Here is a 20224-nt window from a genome sequence, read left to right on the forward strand (position 1 = left end):
CTCATGAAATATATCAAATAATACATATTAACTGAAATATCGATCAGTCAACCAAAAATTACTTGCTGAGGCAAGGAGTGTTAAACAAATACAAGATATCCCTCAATAAAATGAACATGGTACAGCTTGTACTTAGTTCCCTAAGGTAGTGTTTTCAACTACATCCCTGTTGAAATAGAATTCTATTTGAGGAGGGAAAGAAAAAATAGAAAACCACCCTAGCTTCAAAGCAAAGAACCAGCTCCGCAAAAGGAAGAAATAATCTTCACACTTTTGAAGCAACAGCCCCCGGGTCTTAGTGGGCAATTTGTGGAAATCACCAGGCAGGGTCACATGTATATTTCCAACACATGACCTGAGTCAGCTCATGCATAACAGTGTGACATTCTCTCAAAAGGAATATTGACCTAAGGTCAGATTTAATAAAGAATATCAATATACATATCAAAGTCTGAGGCAATTAATCAATGATATTTATCTTTAGTAAGATTTTAGAATTAGTGAGCTGGCATTTTAAGGATAATATTAGTTTATGTATATTATTCCTTGAAAAGAAATGCAAGATTTCAATTTCTAATCATACGTGTAAAAGAAGTCAGGGTAGGGAATGGGTTTGCAGAAAAGTAAATCAGCCATGAGAATCACAGCTCATGCAAGCTCAGAAAAATAAATAAATAAACCAAATGGTGGAACTTACTTGTGCACTTTGGTAATAAGCACTCTGAAGCTCTGCTCTGCAGAAGCCCAGCACGGGAAAAGCAGGCCTGCCGCACGTCTGGATGGAAATGAACGATCAGAGCTGTACGGGAAAGCTTTGTGCCCCTATCAACACCTCGTTGCAACCAGAGTTTAGCATTACTCTTCAGCAAACATTATTGGAAAAAATATGTATTTGCTTCTTAAGTCACTGTCAGAAAATATCCCCCAGCACAATGAAGACAAATGTCAGTGCAACGATATAGTTTCCAGCCACTGTTTTTTCTTTAGCAGCATAATGCTGCAGTGGTCAAGAAAATAAAGGTCAGAGATTATATATGGTCATACATCCCACCTGCATGATGTCTGGTTTTTGTTAATAGGTGTAGCGGAAAAAGAAACACAGCAAGAGAAATCATGGAAAGAATCATTTTCCCAAGTCTGCTGTATCAAAAAGCTTTTGAGACTGTTTTCAATAAGATTTTGTTTTGTTTCCAATGTGAAAAGCAGTGATCACACTCCAGGAGAATACATGTCACATGAACAGAAAATAACTATGACTATGTTAACTGCATCCTACATGTAAATATCTTATAATGATTACGCAGATATCTTTAAAGTAACAGAGAAACTTTGTCCCATATAACAATTGCCTTTGTTGCCCTTGCTTCTAAAAAAGCAACCCAAAGGTACCTTCAGTTCTGCAGCCCAAAGCTGCAAGAGATGGATTAAGAAAGATGCAACTGAACAATACTATACAGAAATTATGGTGGGGCTAAAAGTTTATATTACATGACTTCCAGAGCAGCTAGACAGTTTCCTAGCAATCGTATGGTGAGATGAGAGTCATCAGTTTAATACCATCAGCAGAGCTATTAGGTTAGGCCAGTCTGAAAGATAGTTTAGATCACACAGAAAGAAAGAAACACGTATTGAGCCACTGTTATGTGCTGGAGTTTTCACACTCCAGTGTTTCTCATGACAAGCATTTTTAAGGTAAGGAAACTGAGGCACAGAGAAGATAAATACCCCACTCAGAGTCATATGGCTGGAGATTGGCAAGGCCAAAATTTGAATCTGGGGTTGCTGAGACCTCACTGATGATTTTTCCCACTATATCTCATTTTTTGGTCAGAGACTGAGAAGTTCACTATACAAAAGAAAGAAGTTAATTTGTACAGGATTTGTTGAAATATTTTGACTTATATTTAGATAAAATATATTCTTGGGTATTAATTATTGAGAGAGGCTAATCAGGGGTTGAGGGGAACTAAATGTCGGCAGGTGATAATAATTCTAGCATATACTGTTCAGGAAAGCATTTGAGCAGTAACTGTACTCCATAAGAAATGATAGCCTACTGTCTATTAATAAGGTGGTGAAGTTGTAGACTCTTGCATATAAACTGAGAGCACTTATATATTCCAATCCTAGTTAATAAATTTTATTAATTCCATTTATTGAAAAACTGAATCACTAGTAATAGTAGATATCCTGATTAAAAAGCAGATCAATGCCCCCTACAAAAAAAACAAGTCTATTTAGACTTACCATGTGGCTAAAGGAACACTCAGCCATACTAATCTCCTGATATGTGCAAATAATCCTTGGCTTTTGTTAGTGTGGATTTGATTACCTGTACACAAGCTAATCCTTCCAAATGAGACCCAGGCACTATGAACCTGGAATGAAAGGCATTGCTTGTATCTTTACAATAGCTGTGCGTGGAGTCAGCCCTTTCCTCTATTTTTAGCACAGAGGTGAACATGCTTTCATTTAATCAAATGATTCACTGAGACACTACAAAGAAAAGATAATGACAGCCTAGAAGGACTGTTTTGTGCTGTAAAGGCTGGAGCGTGGAACAATTATTAGCTCAATCCCAGGCACAAACATGTTCTATCTCTTCCTTTTCCTGCTGAGTTTATTCCCATGAATTGCACCTGGATGATGAAGACCAACAAGCAGATTTGCTCTGCAGCCATCCACCCTCTCAAGCATGATTGCCTTTACAGAAAACTGTCCTGTGCTTTGTGCAGCCTAGTTTGAAGTGTCTCGTCAAATAATAACGCTTCGATCCCTTCCTCTTAGAGGATGATTCACGCACTATAATCCTTAATGTTTCTTTCCTATTTCCACCACATTCCAGTGTCAGGAAGGTATTTATGTTTACTTCAAATGTTTTAACTATCCTCCCCAAACCTAACTGTGGCCAAAGTTCTTAATCTTTTACTATATTTGTTCAAAATATATACTAATAAAAATTCATCATATTACCATGATCTTGTTGGTTTGCTAAGTAATATATCAATTTCCACAAGTAATCTGGTAGAAAAATAATGAGTTCTGAGTTTGACTTACAGAGGCCTTTTTTGAGACTTTTAGTTAAAAACTGCAATTTTCTTTCCTGAGAGTCTTACTTTCATCTCTGAAGACAGAAATAATAGCTGAACTTTTCTTGACTGTATATGTCACATTCAGTTGAGTTGTTCAGAATACAAGTACTTCAGCAGAGGATCGCATTCTTGTTTCATCAAGCCAGTACCTTTCTCCTTGGTCTGGAGGGCCTTCCTTCAACCACACTGTTCTTTGACCCTGCGTTAAGGTGGGCTCTGACATACCTCGAAACAGCTCTAGAATCTATGCATTCTTTTTTGCCCATTTCATATTATGCCTGTTTCTCTATTTCTTTATATAATGTATTGCAGCGTAGCCCAGCCTTCTTCATTTAAACAATATTAAAATTTATTTTAAAATTTATTGCAATTCACTACAATGTTCTCATAAGATGGTTTGTTCAATTAACTTTCAGTCATCAGAATGTAAATGCCTAATCAATGAGATAACTGGGAAAAACTTAAACGTATTAAATATTTGAAAAAATTATACTAACTTCCATCATTTAATTGAAAGTTAAAAGTCTTTAATGACTTCTGACTTAGTGTAATCCAAATGGTTTTACATAATTTTTATTAAATTTCATGAAAAACTTGTTAATTACTATACCCACTGCTTAATGTTTTATGTCCTAAAATAATGTGTTTTGTTGAACTATAAATGCTATGTTTTTGGAAAATTAGAATATCCCTATATTGTTGAGGACCACCCTGCTTGGTCTCAGGATTCTGTAACTACCTATAACTATGGCTGAGTAAGAGGCCTCTGAACCAGGAGACACTAAAGAGACAAAACTTATTTCCTTGGCATGAACGCTGCCTGTTCATATGCCTCATTCCTTTTCATGCTTGAACGGCAATGATGGGTAACAATTCTCTTGGATAGAGAATGAATCTTAGACAGACGCGTTCACGAAGGAATGACAGGGACAAGACTCTCGAGGCTGTGGAAATAACAGGGTGATCGACATCAATCACCAATTTTGCCAATGCCTGAGTCCTTGAGAAATCCAAGTCTCCCAGCTGCCTTTGTCTCCTCTGCCCAACTCAGGCTTGTTGGAAGTAACAGGGGTGGTAGAGTTCAGACCAGAAACTGCCTGACTCCGGATTCCCCGGGTAATCAGGCCTAAGACATAGAATATGAAAGACCCTGTGAAATCTGTTTGCTGGAGGGTGCTCTTTAATTAGAATATGAAGTCATGGGCAGGAAACAAAACTAAGCTTTAAGTCCTGTAGTCTTTTTAAATGATAACACCCCAAAAGCTCTGGCTTAGGATCCCAGTAGGAAATCTGCCAGCACCTTTTAAAAGCTAACTACTTGTAATTTGCAAACTGTATTGGTATTCAAGAATAAATGTGCAGGGGGACCAGGCACTCCCCACAAGAGGGAGTGGCCATGGCGCCCTCCAGGAGAGAGCGTGGCCAAGGTGCTTCCCATGTGAGGAGTGGCCCTGCTGTCCCAATTCCCCCACAGGACCTGGTTGTCTCTGTGTATGTTTTTCTCGTGTTTCGACAAACCATCCGCAGTGTCCTGTGCTCACTACAGGCAGGTGGGCATGCTTCACTATATCACTTCAGTCTTTTCTTCCCATTATTCTTCTCTCAAGAAAATTAAGATATAACAAATAGCACTCATAGTCATTTGAGCAAGTTCTCACCAATATTTGGCTTCACTTGGTGCTACTCAGCTGCTGTCTTCTGGACATATGTATTGGTCCTTATACACAAGCAGATAAATTTTTCTTTCAAATCATATCCTGTTATTTCACAAAGCACACATACTCTCTTTATGTAAGATGTCATCTGATCTATTTAGGTTTTCTGCATGTCTGAAAATGTCTATGGAAAATTTCCATTTATACACCTTTCTTCTAAAAGTTCACCAGAATACAAATAATGCTTTGTATTCTGGCAAACAGCAGTGAGGTAAGTTATCAGAAAGACCCTGGAATATGACTGTGAAAGCTCATGCTCATCAAAAGTAGACTTGGTCACTGATTTGGTAAAATGGGACTTCAAACACAGCTGTCATACAAAAACACCCATCCATCAGTGGCTTAAGAAGCTATGGAGAGGGGTCACATAAGGCAAGAAGAATTTGAAAGGGTGTCACTAAGATAAACCAAGAGACAGCTCCATTTATATAGTACATTTCTATTCATCATCAACCCAAAAGGTAACTCTGCTGCTTTAAGTCTTCACCAAAACATTTATTTCTATGACATTCAGAGAGAAAAATATTGGTCCTGATCATGCCATCTAGATACTACAGGCCAATGAACTCACATCTCTGGGCCTTAGTTTCCTTATTGGTAAAATGAATGACCACTAAAAGGTTGTCCTTTATGATTCAATTTATTTGTCACTCAACATATTTTCAGAAAAAAAGACATTAGGCAACTGTACCTAAATTTTTTAAAAAGCAATCTTTTAAATTTGCCTATTTGTTATTCTAAAACAAGACAGTTCAAGAGATTGAGAAAGGTTAATAGAGAATACTTGAGGATGAATACAATCAAATGGAAAGTACTGTATAAGTGAAAGACTAATTTGGAAAAGCAAAATGAAAAGAAGATGTTGAAGGAGTCATTTGAAAGGGAAATCCTTAAAAAGCACTGCATATGGAGTCAGTCTTGGTGGCAAGCCTTCATTCATAAGGATGAGTCCACACATTTGCTGCGCATAGTACAAACTCAACACAGAACGCCCCTTAATTCTGCTTGCTTGGCAAAGGAGTGGGCCATATGAATTCACCATATTTGTGGGTCTTAAGAAAACAGAGACAATTTTTTGAAAAAAAATCCATTTCCTACTTAGGGTAATGAGACAATTCAAAAGCAGTCACTGTGTGTGTTCATGGATAATGCAAGAACATATAAAAGGAATTATTATTTTAGCAAAGGTAGAGAATAAAATCAGTGAAGGCAGCCATCAGCGGGCTGAAAGGAAAGGAAAGGAACAGGCTATAACAATAAAAATAAGCTTACAACAATAAGAGACTGCAAAAATGTGTATGTGGAGGGAACAGAGAATAAATACATGTGGTTTATACTGGCTCACTGGTCAAGTCAGTGCATGACTTAGTTGAGTACCTGTGGTTGGTGTAAGATACAATGCAACAAATCTTAAAAATTTAAAGGAGAAAAGTCACCTTCTGTCATGAGCAGTTTAAGAGGAAAGAAAGAAAGAAAGAAAGAAAGAAAGAAAGAAAGAAAGAAAGAAAGAAAGAAAGTCCAATGAGTGTAGCATTTTCATTACAATATCTATTGCTAAGGTAATCATGTACCAAGTGTGAATTTTCAAAGAACAAAACTCTTGAAAGCAAAGTAGTATGTGCATTAGTAATACCTCATGATGTGAATAATGCAGAATTATAGCAGAGGAAAAAGTAGACACAGCTCATTATGTTTAAGTCATGAAAGTAAATAATATTAAATTGCAATGGCATTTAAAACATTTTCTGTGGAATTTTCATGTTTATTTAAATGAAAAGCAGAGTTGCTGTTTTCTAATTCATAAGATTTTTTTCAAAGAAAGCACACTGACTGTCTAGTATGTATAGAGTGTGAGATCACTGTGATAGAGGAAAAATCTTCTCAAATAGATGGAGCAGATTTTAAAAGAAGGGCAAAAGCAGCTAAATAGACGCTATAGCCAGCACCGCCATGTTCCTGTGGTGTTGGTGGGCCTCTCAGTGGCTAAGAATTTGGGATAAACTTGGTCCCACAAGAAAATGACTTCAAAGAAATATATTAAATATATGAAGTTCTCAGTTTTTACAAATGGAGAGATGAGTCAGTCATGTGAATGACAAAATCAAAGCAGGCAAATGAATACATCTAAAAGCCTATTTTTAAAAGTAAATTTCTTAATTCATATTTGTTTCCAAATTACTATTCAAAACAAAAAAGCAAGATTATTAATAAAAAGGATTTAGACATTACCCTCCAAAAGAAAGACTTCACAGAGAAATAAGATCCAACCACTTCATTTTTTGAGAGGTCCTAAAAACAAACAAATATTTAGCTAAATTTTGAGGTATTCTCGAGAATACTTTATTAGTCCAACAAATTCAAAACAAATAAAAATGCCAAAATTATATATTCTAAAGATATTCTGGGTCTTTATAAATTATAAGTTTTCTTCCCTAGAATAAATTAAAGCTTTTATCTTATTCATATCTGATATTGATAGTAGTAAAATGTAGAGAGGATAATTTCTGTAATTTTTTAAAGAGTCTACTTACCTCTTAATTCTCAATTGCTGATTAATATATCTGAAAGTCTAACATTTTATTTTAGAAGGAACTACTTAAACATATTTTATGCATTTGAAATAAGTCAGATAATATCTGTTCCTTTTGACAAAACAATATAACACCACAGATCTTCAGAGTATTTTTAAAGAATAATAGCAGAAATATTACTTAGAAATACATACCTAGTCAAACACATACCTTGTTTAATGTCTTACTAAAATCTTCCTAGTTTTATGATATATACTATATATGTATGTGTGTGTGTATAAATGACTTAGCTAACTTGAGCTTTCTAAAATAATTTAAAAGAAATGAATACTGAGCAAGGTGGCTGCTGGGCTGGAAACAAAGCAACTAATTCATGTTGGATATTTCATTACTTAATCCTCAGATTTTATCATGTGAAATCAATTCAACTTTAGGAAATAAAAAACATAGTTACATACTTTTAAACAGAAAATTTAAATTACATGGATCCTTCAAACTTTAATGTTTTGCCTGCTGCATCTGGGTGTCATTTATGCTAAAATTAAGGTATTGGCAGCTATGGGAAAGGATCAACCTTTGACACTATGATAAGGAGGAAGCAGTTTTATAACTTCTTTGATTATTCCATGATTTTGTGTTGGCAACTAAGATTGCAGTGGTCCAGCCTCTCAAATCATGCCTAATGCATAGCAGATGTTCAATTAAATATTTGTTGATTGACTGTTAACCACTTGGAATTTTATTTGGTTGAGGATACATACTCCTTCCAAGTAGGATACCAACACTATCTGAAAATAATAATGAACTAAAATACTTTAGGTTATGCAGCAATTTGAATAATTTAAGTTTAAAAGTAGAATTACATCAGAGGCCACTTATGCAATCTACCTGTGCTTTTTATATGAAATCTTAAATAAACTAATTACATTTTCCCAAATCACCTACACAGGGTTCAGTTAGGTAGCATGACTAATGGCAGAGGTCACAGGGAAGAGGTCTTGGGTTTAAGTCATTTGTTTACCATCACCACAAAGTTATCATTCATTTACATTTACAGTTATGGCTCTCACCTGTCACACCGAGCACACTGTCACATCAGTTTCTGAAAAAAATCCTTAACGAACACACTGGCATTTTCACATTGGGATGAAACCTGAGATGAAACAATTGTGGTCTTTTCTCGATGCTACACTATTGTTTAACTCAAAAACCTTGTTCTAATTTTTAGAAAAGATGCATGTTTCCTTTCCTATTGCCAATTCTTTTCTTACTTTGATTCTCAGTCCTTTTTTAACTAAGCAGCATGTTTAGCAACATGTGAAAAAAATTTCAAGTATCATATTAAAGAAATAATTGCTTGAAGTCTCATTCCACAAATATTTTCCCCCAGAATCAATAACATAAGCTGTACAACTAACACCAAGTTTATCTTAATGTAAAATGTGTTATGGCAACATAAATGGGTGTGAAAGTCTTGGCTCTATACTCAAGATAGTCACAAGGAAGACAACCCTTTAGAATTTAAAAGTATTGTAAATTCATTTAAACATTGGGTGCTCTAAGGTGATTAACATTGAAACTACACCAACTCCATACTTTTCATTCTTAGATAAACACAGAGGATAATGACCTAATTATGTGACCAGTATGCAAAGAGCAAATGGGATTGATTAACTCTGGGTAGGCAGAGATTTCATTGATTAAAATTTTAAAAATATAATTATAGTTAATAGAGGAGTATAGTAAATTGAGGTAAAAATACAGGCCTGTAGGAAGAGATGCTTATGCTATTTGCCCCTTGCTCATTGCTGCAATTTGGAATTCAGCAGCTTTAACCATGAAGTTGACTTTATGGCATTGATAAATGACAGTGTTGGGAGTATAGACAGTGGCAAAGTGAGGATTTGAATCAGAATTTTATATTTCTTTCAAAACATGCAAGCACCTCATTTTTCAAATACATATGCATAATAATTTAAAATGAGGAACAAAGAAAAACCGTTCTGGTCACTCACAGTTGACAGTGTTAATAACCAGGAAAGTTTATATTTGTTGCCATTTTTACAAAGTTACCTATTTATTATCAGGATATGAGGTCTTTGTAGAAAGGACCTGATCATTGTTAAATAATGACCTTCTTTGTTTTACTATGTCTGACTGACCGTATGAGACACTTAAAAGTGTGTTCATTTGTTTCTCCACCATTTCTTAAATTAAAGCAGTTAGATGTTTTCACTGATACATTTTTAATGTGTTGTCCAAGGTGTCAGGTTTGACTGTGCCCTGCATACTTACAGAGTTGAAAGTTGTTATCTAGTTTAAATTCACAATATTCTTGCCAAAAGTCTTACTAAAAATTAGTTCATGCAACCAATGAATAAAGTGTTTTATAGTTCATTAAAATTATGTTAAGTGATTATGATGAAATCTTTATAAAAAAGATATATTACTTAAAAAATAAGCCATTAAATAATAGAAGGTATGCTAATGAGACATCATCACAGAGTCTATATTATATTACTCAAAGAATGAACTCTTCTAAAAATAATTCTAAACTTATTGTTGAGAATATGAATTGCAACATGTGTATATATTATCACAATGGTTATTTTTCATACAGTTAAAGTGATTTGTTGAAAGAACATAAGTTTGTTATTATCACATCCACTGATAAACTCATTCTTCTTTGTAAACACACACACACACATAGTATAAAATAATTCCTGCTTACTGTCTGTAGATACAATTATTTCATTATTTTTCCATTTTTTGTTTGACCCCACAAAATTTATTCACAAAAGAAATATATATCTTCTCTTCTGAGCTCATGAAACTTTATTGTTGAATAATTTAACCTTGGAATAAGTTATCAATGATAAGCTTCTTCTAAAGAATAAAATATTGTACTAATTCAAAGTATTACCATTTCTCTGCCAAATGCATTTTGTCATGTAAGTAAAACTCTTTGACTAGGATAATTATGCAGTTGCCCAAGTTTAGAGAGACATTGATCCTTTACTCTTAAAATAACATTTTTCTATAACTACTGAACGTTGGGGAGAATTAAAAATATATATGATGGAAAGTGTGCTGATAGAAAAACAGCATGTTTTAAAGGATGTTACCATACCCAGAAGAGGAGATGTTATAGAATTCATAATTATTTACTGGCTTAAATACTACTCAAACACAGAACATATTTTATACATTCTTGCTTTTCAGAGGTAAGTTGAGGTATACTTTTTCCTACTAATTATTAGGTAGTAACACATTTACTCCAAATAATATATGTCAGCCCTGAACAGCAATGACAATTTCCTTGCTGTCAAGTTGGCTATTCATCTCTTATTTTCAATAGTAAGTACAATCCCATGTTATGTGAGCACCACAGATAATAAGACTTCCATTGAAAGAATCCATTATTGGTGAGATGATGAAAATGACAAGCAGATATTTAAGTAATGGGGCATTCCATGAGCTGATTCACTAGTACGGGGGAGATGTGTGTATTAAAAACATTATGTAAGTTTAGCTTTTCCTCTCTCCATGGTTATTATCACTTCTGAGAAAATACAAGGAAATGGGGGAAAAAACTCCATGGTTGAGAGAATATCTGACTTTATGTTAGTTTTTGTCATAAAGTTTATAATACCCAGATTTTATATTCACCATTGATGCTCAAAAATAGGCTACATGTCACAGCCCTGATATAAAAAAGCAAAAGACCTCATTCTGTAAACTAAGATTCTAAAGAAGAAATGACCTATTTGTATGAGTTTGATTTTAAGCATAGTTACGTAAAAAATAAAATACGTATATTTAAATGTAATGCAAATAAACTATATCTTCTTTCCAACAATAAAAGAGGAAAAATCCTTACACAAGAATCTTTAGAGAAGGTTTAAATAATTAAAGAAATGCATTTCCACAAAACAGTAACATAATAAACAGTAATGTAAAACCACACAGTATAGTTACTTATCTTAGTTTATCAGGAAGCACAATTTACAGAGGTGCTCCCTATCTGCAGAGGATAGATTCCAAGACCCCCAGGGGATGCTGGAAACCACATAGTACCAAATCCTATAGACACCATTTTTTCTTATACATACATATTTATGATAAAGATTAATGTGTAAATTAAGCAAGTAAGGGATTAACAATAATGACTAATAATAAAATAGAGCAATTATAACAACATACTGTAATGAAAGTTACATAAATGGGGTCTTTCTGTCTCTCTGTTGACTGGTCTGATAAGCAAGGTAGCTGTGAGGTGAGTAACAGGCGCAAAGTGTACAGCATAGATTCTTTGGACAAAGGGGTGATTCGCATCCCAAGCTGGATGGAGTGGGACAGTTCAAGATTTCATCACACTAAGAATGGCATGCAATTTAAAATTTATGAATTGTTTATTTCTGGAATTTTTCCATTTAATGTTTTTCAATCATGATCCACCACAGGTAAGTGAAAACATGAAAAGCAAAACTATGGATTTTGTCATCCATAGTTTTGAACTTGGACTTTGGACTATTGAACTTGAACATCATCCCATTTCCTTTATTCACTGGAAGAAAGACTTGTGGGAGCAGTTTCAGTATGTGAGAAGGATGGCAGACTGGTAGTAATAGAAATTTCAAACCTTCCATAGATTTTGAATTTAATGCTCTGTTCTTGTGACACCAATATGGACAAATATGGCAAATATATTAGGGGACAGGGACAATTTGAATGAATTATCAGTTGTTCACTATATCCTCATAGGAAGAAAAACAAATGAGTGAACTGATTTTCCTTTATTTAGTATTCTATACCTTGATTAAATTTTATAGAATTGAAAATCTCTTATGATAAAAGCCCCAAAACCATATTAATGTATACACTAAAAATAATCTGCTAGTAACCCAATGAGTTAACAGAGTTAGATACAAGGAATTCTGTGTCTTTAACAGCAAGATAGAATAATGTACAACCAGTTTGAATGTACAAATGGATTATTAATAACAAATAAAAACTCAAAGAATTTTAGATATAAAAATAGTGGAGTTTGATATTTATTATTAATTTTTAATTATTTTTGTAGACCAAAGAAAAAGAAGTGGATTTATGTTTAGTTAATTTATCATTAAAATTAAATTTAAATATAAATTAAATGAATTAAAGAATATTTATTCTTTTTGATGCTATAATAAAATGGATTATGTCCACTAATTAATACTAAATATTACATAATATCCTGCTCTAGCATTACATCTTGGTTATATTTGGAAGAGAGAATATTGTCACATATTAATGGATTATAAGTTTTTACACAGATATATCATAGTATTGATACCAAATGAGGAAAGCCAACTTGCATGAATTCTTAAAAATATATATTTTAATATAACACTAATTTTGAAGTATAATTACAAAGAAAAACACATAACATAAAATATGAACAGTGCAAACATTTCTTAAAGACTTCTTGAAACTTTATTTTGGTCAATTTAAAAAAACACAATGAACACTAAATCAGAAATATCCAGCAACTTTCCTTAAAATGTTTTGCATTTTTTTTTACCTTTTTTGTGAGCCAAATTATCTTTTGGTCATAATGCTACAAAAATTGGGAAGAAAATGTATAGTAAGACTTATTAAAGCAATGAACATATTACCATAAGTGCAAAAATATTTTAAGTGTTTTCTTCATTCACAGTAATAAAAATGACAAAAATAAAGAAAATTTAATAGCATGATTCAATCAGAATGGGAAAAAAAGACTGTCACATTCCAGGGTCTAAAAAAATTAGTCACTATTAAAAAAGAATACTGACTTCTTAAATAGAAATTTGAGCAAACAAGATTTTTACAAACAAAATCCCTCTGATTTATTTTAAGGAGTATTCACATAAAAGTCAATTTTATCTTGATACTTATTTGTATCCAAGAGTGGTACCACCACTGAACAAATTAGAACAAATTAGAAGCTTAGTTTATATCTTATATATTTTACAAGTTATAAGAGCCAGGACTTAGTAAGTTATAGGAACCATAAACTCTTCTCATGCCCAAGAGCTGAAGTGAGAAGCAGCAATTATGAAAAATTGTTCTCATTATATGCTCCAAAGATGTAGCAATACAGGGATACTTGAGTTTAGAAAACCTTAGCCTCCATTTTCAGTGAACAGAAACAGTGCATTCCATGAATTTTCCTTCTCTCTGAAGCCAGTCCTACCCTTGCCTCATCATTTCATGCCTGATCTAGACTGGACATTTTCTAGACCCTGTGGTACAGGTAACAGAAACCAGATGCTGAGAATGATGCTGAGAAGTGACCAGAGATTAGCAAGAGGATGATTTGGGTGTGACTGATCAGCGTGACTTCTATTTATTTAAAAAGCAACACATGGTTTGCTGAACGTTTGTGGGAAAAAATAAATATTGAGGAGTGATGAAATCCCATGGTATAAATTGAAGAGGTATGAAAGAGATTTGGGAAAGCAGCTGATTGATAGTTCTCAACAAGAAAAGCTGAAAGATCACATGCTAAGCATTACCTTACTTGATCTTTTCCAACTCTTCCTCATTAGCATTGTCTGTAAATGAAATAAAGCATTTTCATTATCTTACCACTCAAGTAGAGAATAGGGCAGCCAACTGGTTTCTAGAGGAAGCTTAACATTTAAACAGGAAACATTTTCCAGCAACAACTATAAAAGACAAATTGTTTTTCATGCACAGCTAGAAGCCGCACCTTTAACATTCAAGCAGTCTTTCTGGTGAAAGTTAATTTATTTGATTCTTTTTGTACAGAAAAGCAGTACATTTTAAATAGAATGGCAAATTTTAAATATCTTAATTATTGACACACACAGACACAAAACACATCGAGTCTCTTGAGTGGCGATCGTTCCTTGTGGGGGGAGGTTGAGGATGTACCATGACTTTCGCAGGTATGTATCAGTAATAATTTTTCTCTTCAAACACACTCAAAGTCTGTTGCTTTTGAGGCATCACAGTGTTGCCTCTGCTTCCAGTTAATCTTTGATGACATCAGGATCTGTGAATGCTTTCAGCTGAGAAAAATGCTGCATCTTGTGATGGCTATTAGATCTTCCTGCTAAATGTTTAGCCATAACATATCCCTTAAACTAGTTTTGTGTGTGTATGTGTCTTAGTAAGAAGTATTTATGTCTATCAACTTTAATTAAGGTTATGGAGATTTGTGATGAATGCCCGAGATCATTGGTCATTGGTATAAAGTCATAAAAATCCAAAGATTTTTAAATTTCATCTTCGGTTTTAAAAATTTCTCAATGAACACTGAGGTATTAACTTTCTGATTAATCTCTTTACCCTCTTTTAGCTTTATCATTGTCTTTAAGGTAGATGAATTGGCTAATAAGTAATATTTGAAGCAAAGACTACAGCTTACAGAAATGTTTGCCATATTTGTGTATCAAGAAAGTGCACTTGTACTTTTAAGAACTATATCTCCCTCAGCAGGATTCACTATAAAGCAGAGCCATTTCAGAAACGACTCAGAAATTACAAAAGTACAAGAAATAAGAGATTTTAATATCAGATTAAGTCATATAGAAAGCAACCTTTAGCCTAAACTAAGGAAGTTATGTAGACATTCTAGGGTAGGGAATGAAAAAAACATAAAATTGTCAAAGATAAGACAGCTTCCTCTTTTCCACACATAGTGGCTCTATGGGTTATACTTTCTTTTATAGATGCTTTGTGTTAAATATTGACCAAAAATATGGAAGAGTAACAGATTTCCTAACATTATAACGGGTCACCATTTTTTTCCCAAATGGAGCTGGGAAACTGCAAAGCATTTTTATTAAACACTATTATAGGAGGATTTTATGTGTTTTCAAAGTACCAATGTCCAATTCATTTTGAAGCAACAAAACCCACCATTGGATTGTGGAGATGCACTTGTAGTAGACAGGTGATAGATGCTTGTTAATGTAAAATAAGGTACTGTGATAAGCATCAGCTCATCACCACCACCACTACCACTTTCTCCACCATCACTAAAAGGCAACTGGAAATGAAACACTTTTGTAGCATGACATATTCACAAAAACTGTCCCATTAGGAGACAGATGCTAAATGTTCAATTTTCTCAGAAAGTAGAGTATCAAGGGACAAAGAATGACAATTCCTAGAAATAATACTTTGAGTCAAATAAACAGAACAATTAAGAGAAATCAAAAAGTAAAATCTCTTAATTCATGGTCATTTACCATCATCATCTAACATCTAAGAATCTTATAAAATTTCACTCTGTAAGAACTGTTATACCAGAAAAAGAAACTAAGAACATGAGGAAGAGTTAAATGCCAGGGTAACGCTACCCAATAGTACACAGACTCACTACTACTGGTCAAAGCCACACCCCCTGACTCAGACTGCTGCATGCAACTAGCTTTCAGTATGTAACACAAACTATGGGCCTGGCATTGTTCCTGTCTCTCAGAATTGGCTTTACAAACAGGCTGCATAGTATTATTTTTCAGACTGGGATACTGATACAAACGAAAGGTGAGTAGTACTTTCCCTAGGTATAAACATAAAAGATTTGACAGTCATGGAAACCAATTCATTATTTTCTTAATTCAGTACCTTCAGTTCTTTTATTAGACCTAGTGACTCTCAAAATGGCCCTATGTTTTATTTTAAAAAGTTCTGCTTCTTGAGCCAAAACAACAAGCTGAACAACGGCTTTGAGTGTCTCACTCCTAAGTTCCTTTTTCTTTTCAGATGGTTCAGTTAAAGGTATACTCAATAAAACTGAAAACAATAGAAACTTTTTTAAGTGAATTCAACAGACATACTATTAATATGGTGCCTTTTCTCTCTGTGAGACATGTTAGAAAAGAAAGGTTGTTTACAGAATGTTAAAGACAGCAGATGAAGGTAATTATAGAAAAAGAAGATTTATTTTTTTGCTCTATGATCTTCAGCTGACAAACATGAAATCATTTTTGATAGTGTCCTTATCTAACATTATCATAGTGCAATTAAAATTCTTCATTAGGAGCTCAACTTTATTTGAGGCCAATAAAACATAAGTAGCATAAAACGGTGGCCTGCGATGGAACTGCAAAACTGATTACTTTTTAAAAAGATTCCACAATCTCAATAGAATATTTGCTTTTATTTTTTGTTGTAATGATATTTTTAGGCAATTAAATGTCTCTCTATGCAAAGAAAATCACAGAATGGATAGATATTATAGTATATACAGATGACAAAACATAACATATTTTTGCAGATGGATATTTTGCCAAATGTTAGCTATGAAATAATTCTGAAAAATTTCAAAAATAAACCAACGTGAAAAAAAATTTGATTCACTAAAGGCCAACTAGGGTCAAATCACATGATTTTTAGAATTTTCTATTTTTTAGCTTTAGCTTTAGCCAAGCAATTTGTAGGTCTAGACTATCTAAGATAGTGTGTAACACAAATTAACTCCCTTTTATTTCACAAATTCTCCAATGAAGGAAGTTGTGGATTGGACTCTGCTAGAAAAAGAGCCAGAAAGAACTCAAACACACTATTGGACCCAAGTATCATACACGAGACACACATGTATGCACTACACACTTCGGGGGGGTGGAAACAGGACAAGCATCCAAAACAGAGATAACCATTGTGTCATGTGACTCAGCAGCTTGCCCCCCATGAAGATTCTAATCTCTCATACACACTATGCCAGAAACTTAAAAAATGTATACACACATATATAGATATACCTATACATATACACATATATGTATATATTCACATCGGGGATTTTTTTCAAAGAACTCAGTTGTGAACTCAATGGAGAAGATTTAATATAAGCAACTATGAAATACTTAGGCTCTTAATTATACTATACTTCTTAAATTGCTACAATTACACCTTGCATGTTTTAGAGGCCTTAGGAGATTTAGTAGGCTGATAGTGTTTTCAACCCATTCTTCAGTTATTAATTTCCAGAATTGGCAATCCATGCAAGGAGAAATCGTCCCAGCTGCATTATACACAGTATGTATTGTCAGTATTAACAATGTATGAAAAACTCACGAGCTAACTGATTCAGAAATCTTAGCATTTTTCAATGCTAAGTACTCTGTGTTTCCAGTTAGTCATCTCTTCCTACCTTGATAGCATTTTCTTACCATTAATGTTCCATTTCCTATTTGATTGTTAGGATTTATTTGCTAACGGCTCTTGAAACTCATATTCCATTCTCCATCTCACTAAATATAAAATATTTAGCAAAATCTTATAAACACAGGCATAAGAGTAAACATGTGGTTTTTAAACTAGAGTCTTAGGTACCAAAAGCTTAAAAAGATTATTTCCGAGCTAATAATCAAAGATAACAGAGCTCCTATCATTCTTCCAAGTGCGAGCCAATGAAAAGCCATCTTCTATTTCCCCCTCTATATCATTGTAAATATTGAAGGGAATTGTGATCATTTAGTAACTGATTTCTGGTTTATTGCATCTTGAATTGGGGTTTCTCTAAGATTTGTTTCTGGATAATTTGTGAAAGTTCAGTATGTCATTTTTACTACAGCAATATGTTACATATTTCAGGCATATAAGAATTTAATTTGAAGATATATTGGATCTCTGATTGTTTTTAAGCAAGAAGCTTCAAACGTATGTCAGAGAAATATATTTAGAAAGCATGAGACATGTTACAAAATGAAGAAGATACAGTGACCTCCTTCTAAATCATTGTCATCATTAGAAATCTTAGCCCTAGCTAGTGTGGCTCAGTGGATTGAGCTCTGGCCTGCAAACCAAAGGGTCCCTGCTTCAATTTTCCATCAGGGCACATGCCTGGGTTGTGGACTGGACCCCCAGTTGGGGGTGGGTGAGAGGCAACCACACATTTATATTTCTCTCCCTCTTATTTTCTTCTCTAAAAATACATTTTAAAATCTTAAAAAAGAGAAATCTTTAGACAAGCAATACAGACTGATTTTAAGCCCATTCTCATTAATCTACTAATTTTAAGCATGCAAAAGGCAAATTAAATTATTATTTAATATTGTTTGTCACAACCTCAGGGATTTGTAGGAGAAAGAGATTTAAAATATTTTCCCTGCATATTTGAAGTGTCCCTTCAAATCCTCACAGATATTCATCTACAACCACTGAACAACCATTAGGTACAGAAAGTTGGGCTAGGTTTTGAGAGAAGTCATCATAAGAAAGGTATCAGAAGCAATAAGTTACATGTACATTTTTTTTTTACCAGGGTGATGGCATATGGGATGCAGATGAGGAGAAGTGCACTACAGATTTATTTTAGCTAGTATGACATTGAAGAAAGCTTGCACTTATGAGAAGGTGAGTTTTATAGGAGTGTGCATGGCTGGGACAGAGGTTATAGTAAGTGAAGGAACATATGTTGATCACTGGTGAACCTTAAAGTCCGCCATTAAGAGTTTCTCTTTAATCAGAGAAACAGGTCACCGAACACTTAGAAGAAAAATAAAGAGGGAGGTATAGAATCTAGCACATGTTTAGTAGATAATCAGTAAGTGTTTTTTTCTAAATAGGTGCCTACAAGTGGCCCTGGTCCCTAGTCTTAAAATCTCGTAACTAGTGTTGCTTAACAATTTTAGAGATATGAAAAAATAGCTAAAGAACCACTCCATGGACCAAAGCAAAGGGGGAAAGGCACACTTATATGTATTTGTTAAAAATTTCCATAATGTAAAGCATATGTTTAGAAACACAAATCCAAATCTAGGACATCAGACTAGCCAGGATATTGGGGAACTCAACAGAATTTCCTATGAGGAATATTTTATCCTTCCTCCCCACCTGCTGACTCATTTCATTTCTCTACAACCAACCCCATATACCCTGCTATTGATCACATGACCACACCCACAAGGAGGAGCCAGTACAGCCACACTGGTCACCCTTCTCCCTGCTCCTCAGGTGTGGCTGAGGTCAGGGTGGTTCCCAGCCAGAGGCTAGCCTGCTACAGGCTGCAACTGTTGTGCCTTTCTGAGGCACTGAGTCCTGGCTGAGCCACTTGCTTCTCTGATGAAGGAGAGAGAAGATAGGAGAGAATCTGTGTAGGAGACCATTCTGTGTGGCATGGGCCCAGCTCCCACTGGGAGATGCACAGGACCCACGCAGTTAGGCTCTCCTGGGGGAAATCAGGCCTGCAATGTACCCAGGTCACTATGAGTCTTGCTTTTTGCTAAAACTCCCTCACCCTGAATTGAGGACATTTACTGCAAAGTAACTTCCTAAAATCCATGCTAAACCTTCCAAGGATGAGTGTAACAGGTTCATCCACTTTTGCCTTTTCATTTGCAAATGTCCCTCTTCTGTGGTGTGATTGGCAGCACTGGCTCCTTTGTTTTTTGTAAAAGGTAACCACCTAAAGCAAATCTGTGCATAGTAAATGAGGACCATCATGTAATGGGCAGAAAAACCCAGTAAAGGCCTGTCATGGCAGAGGCCATGGCTTTTGCTCCCCTTGAGAGAAAAGCCACGCTGTCCCTTTTCCTCCACTGGATTTGGTAGTCCATGTGAATGTCTCATTTCATCCATAATGATGCGGACACTGTGGGCCAGTGTCTGCATCAATCCACATTAGAAAGAGGCAAGAAGACACTGTTTTTCAGTTGCCACAGAGTAAATCCAGTGCTATTTAGGACTTTGAAGGGGAAGGACATGAAGCAAGGCAGTGAATGAAGAGTACTTGTCAGTAAAAGATTTCTTCCAGAAAGCTGGGGTAGTCAAAGGAATTTGAGTAAAGAAAATGGCATGAGGATTTCAGAAAGAACTGTTTGTGTTAAGAGTGAATGTAGCTGGAGAGATATAATGAGGAGAAAGGAAATGGAAGAAAAGATTAATA

The 20224-nt window shown here is 34.6% G+C and overlaps 1 protein-coding gene across 10 annotated transcripts in view; it reads right to left on the bottom strand.

The window, feature by feature from the left end:
- MCTP1 (multiple C2 and transmembrane domain containing 1) overlaps window positions 1-20224 on the bottom strand; it is a 471427-nt gene that overhangs the window by 197505 nt on the left and 253698 nt on the right. For 3 of the 10 annotated variants that reach the window (XM_036020544.1, XM_036020551.1, XM_036020550.1), the window contains exons 6-9: window positions 13878-13916; window positions 12902-12937; window positions 7037-7096; window positions 698-775 (exon numbers count right to left, since the gene is read on the bottom strand). The exons of 1 other annotated variant lie outside the window; for it this stretch is intronic. In XM_036020544.1, coding sequence (XP_035876437.1) covers window positions 698-775; window positions 7037-7096; window positions 12902-12937; window positions 13878-13916 — 213 coding nt within the window. The remainder of the gene's footprint in view (window positions 1-697; window positions 776-7036; window positions 7097-12901; window positions 12938-13877; window positions 13917-20224) is intronic. 6 more of the 10 variants (XM_028520090.2, XM_028520099.2, XM_036020545.1 and 3 more) reach the window with 5 other exon arrangements.

This window comes from Phyllostomus discolor, chromosome 3 (assembly GCF_004126475.2).
Source record: "Phyllostomus discolor isolate MPI-MPIP mPhyDis1 chromosome 3, mPhyDis1.pri.v3, whole genome shotgun sequence".
NCBI classification, from domain to species: domain Eukaryota; kingdom Metazoa; phylum Chordata; class Mammalia; order Chiroptera; family Phyllostomidae; genus Phyllostomus; species Phyllostomus discolor.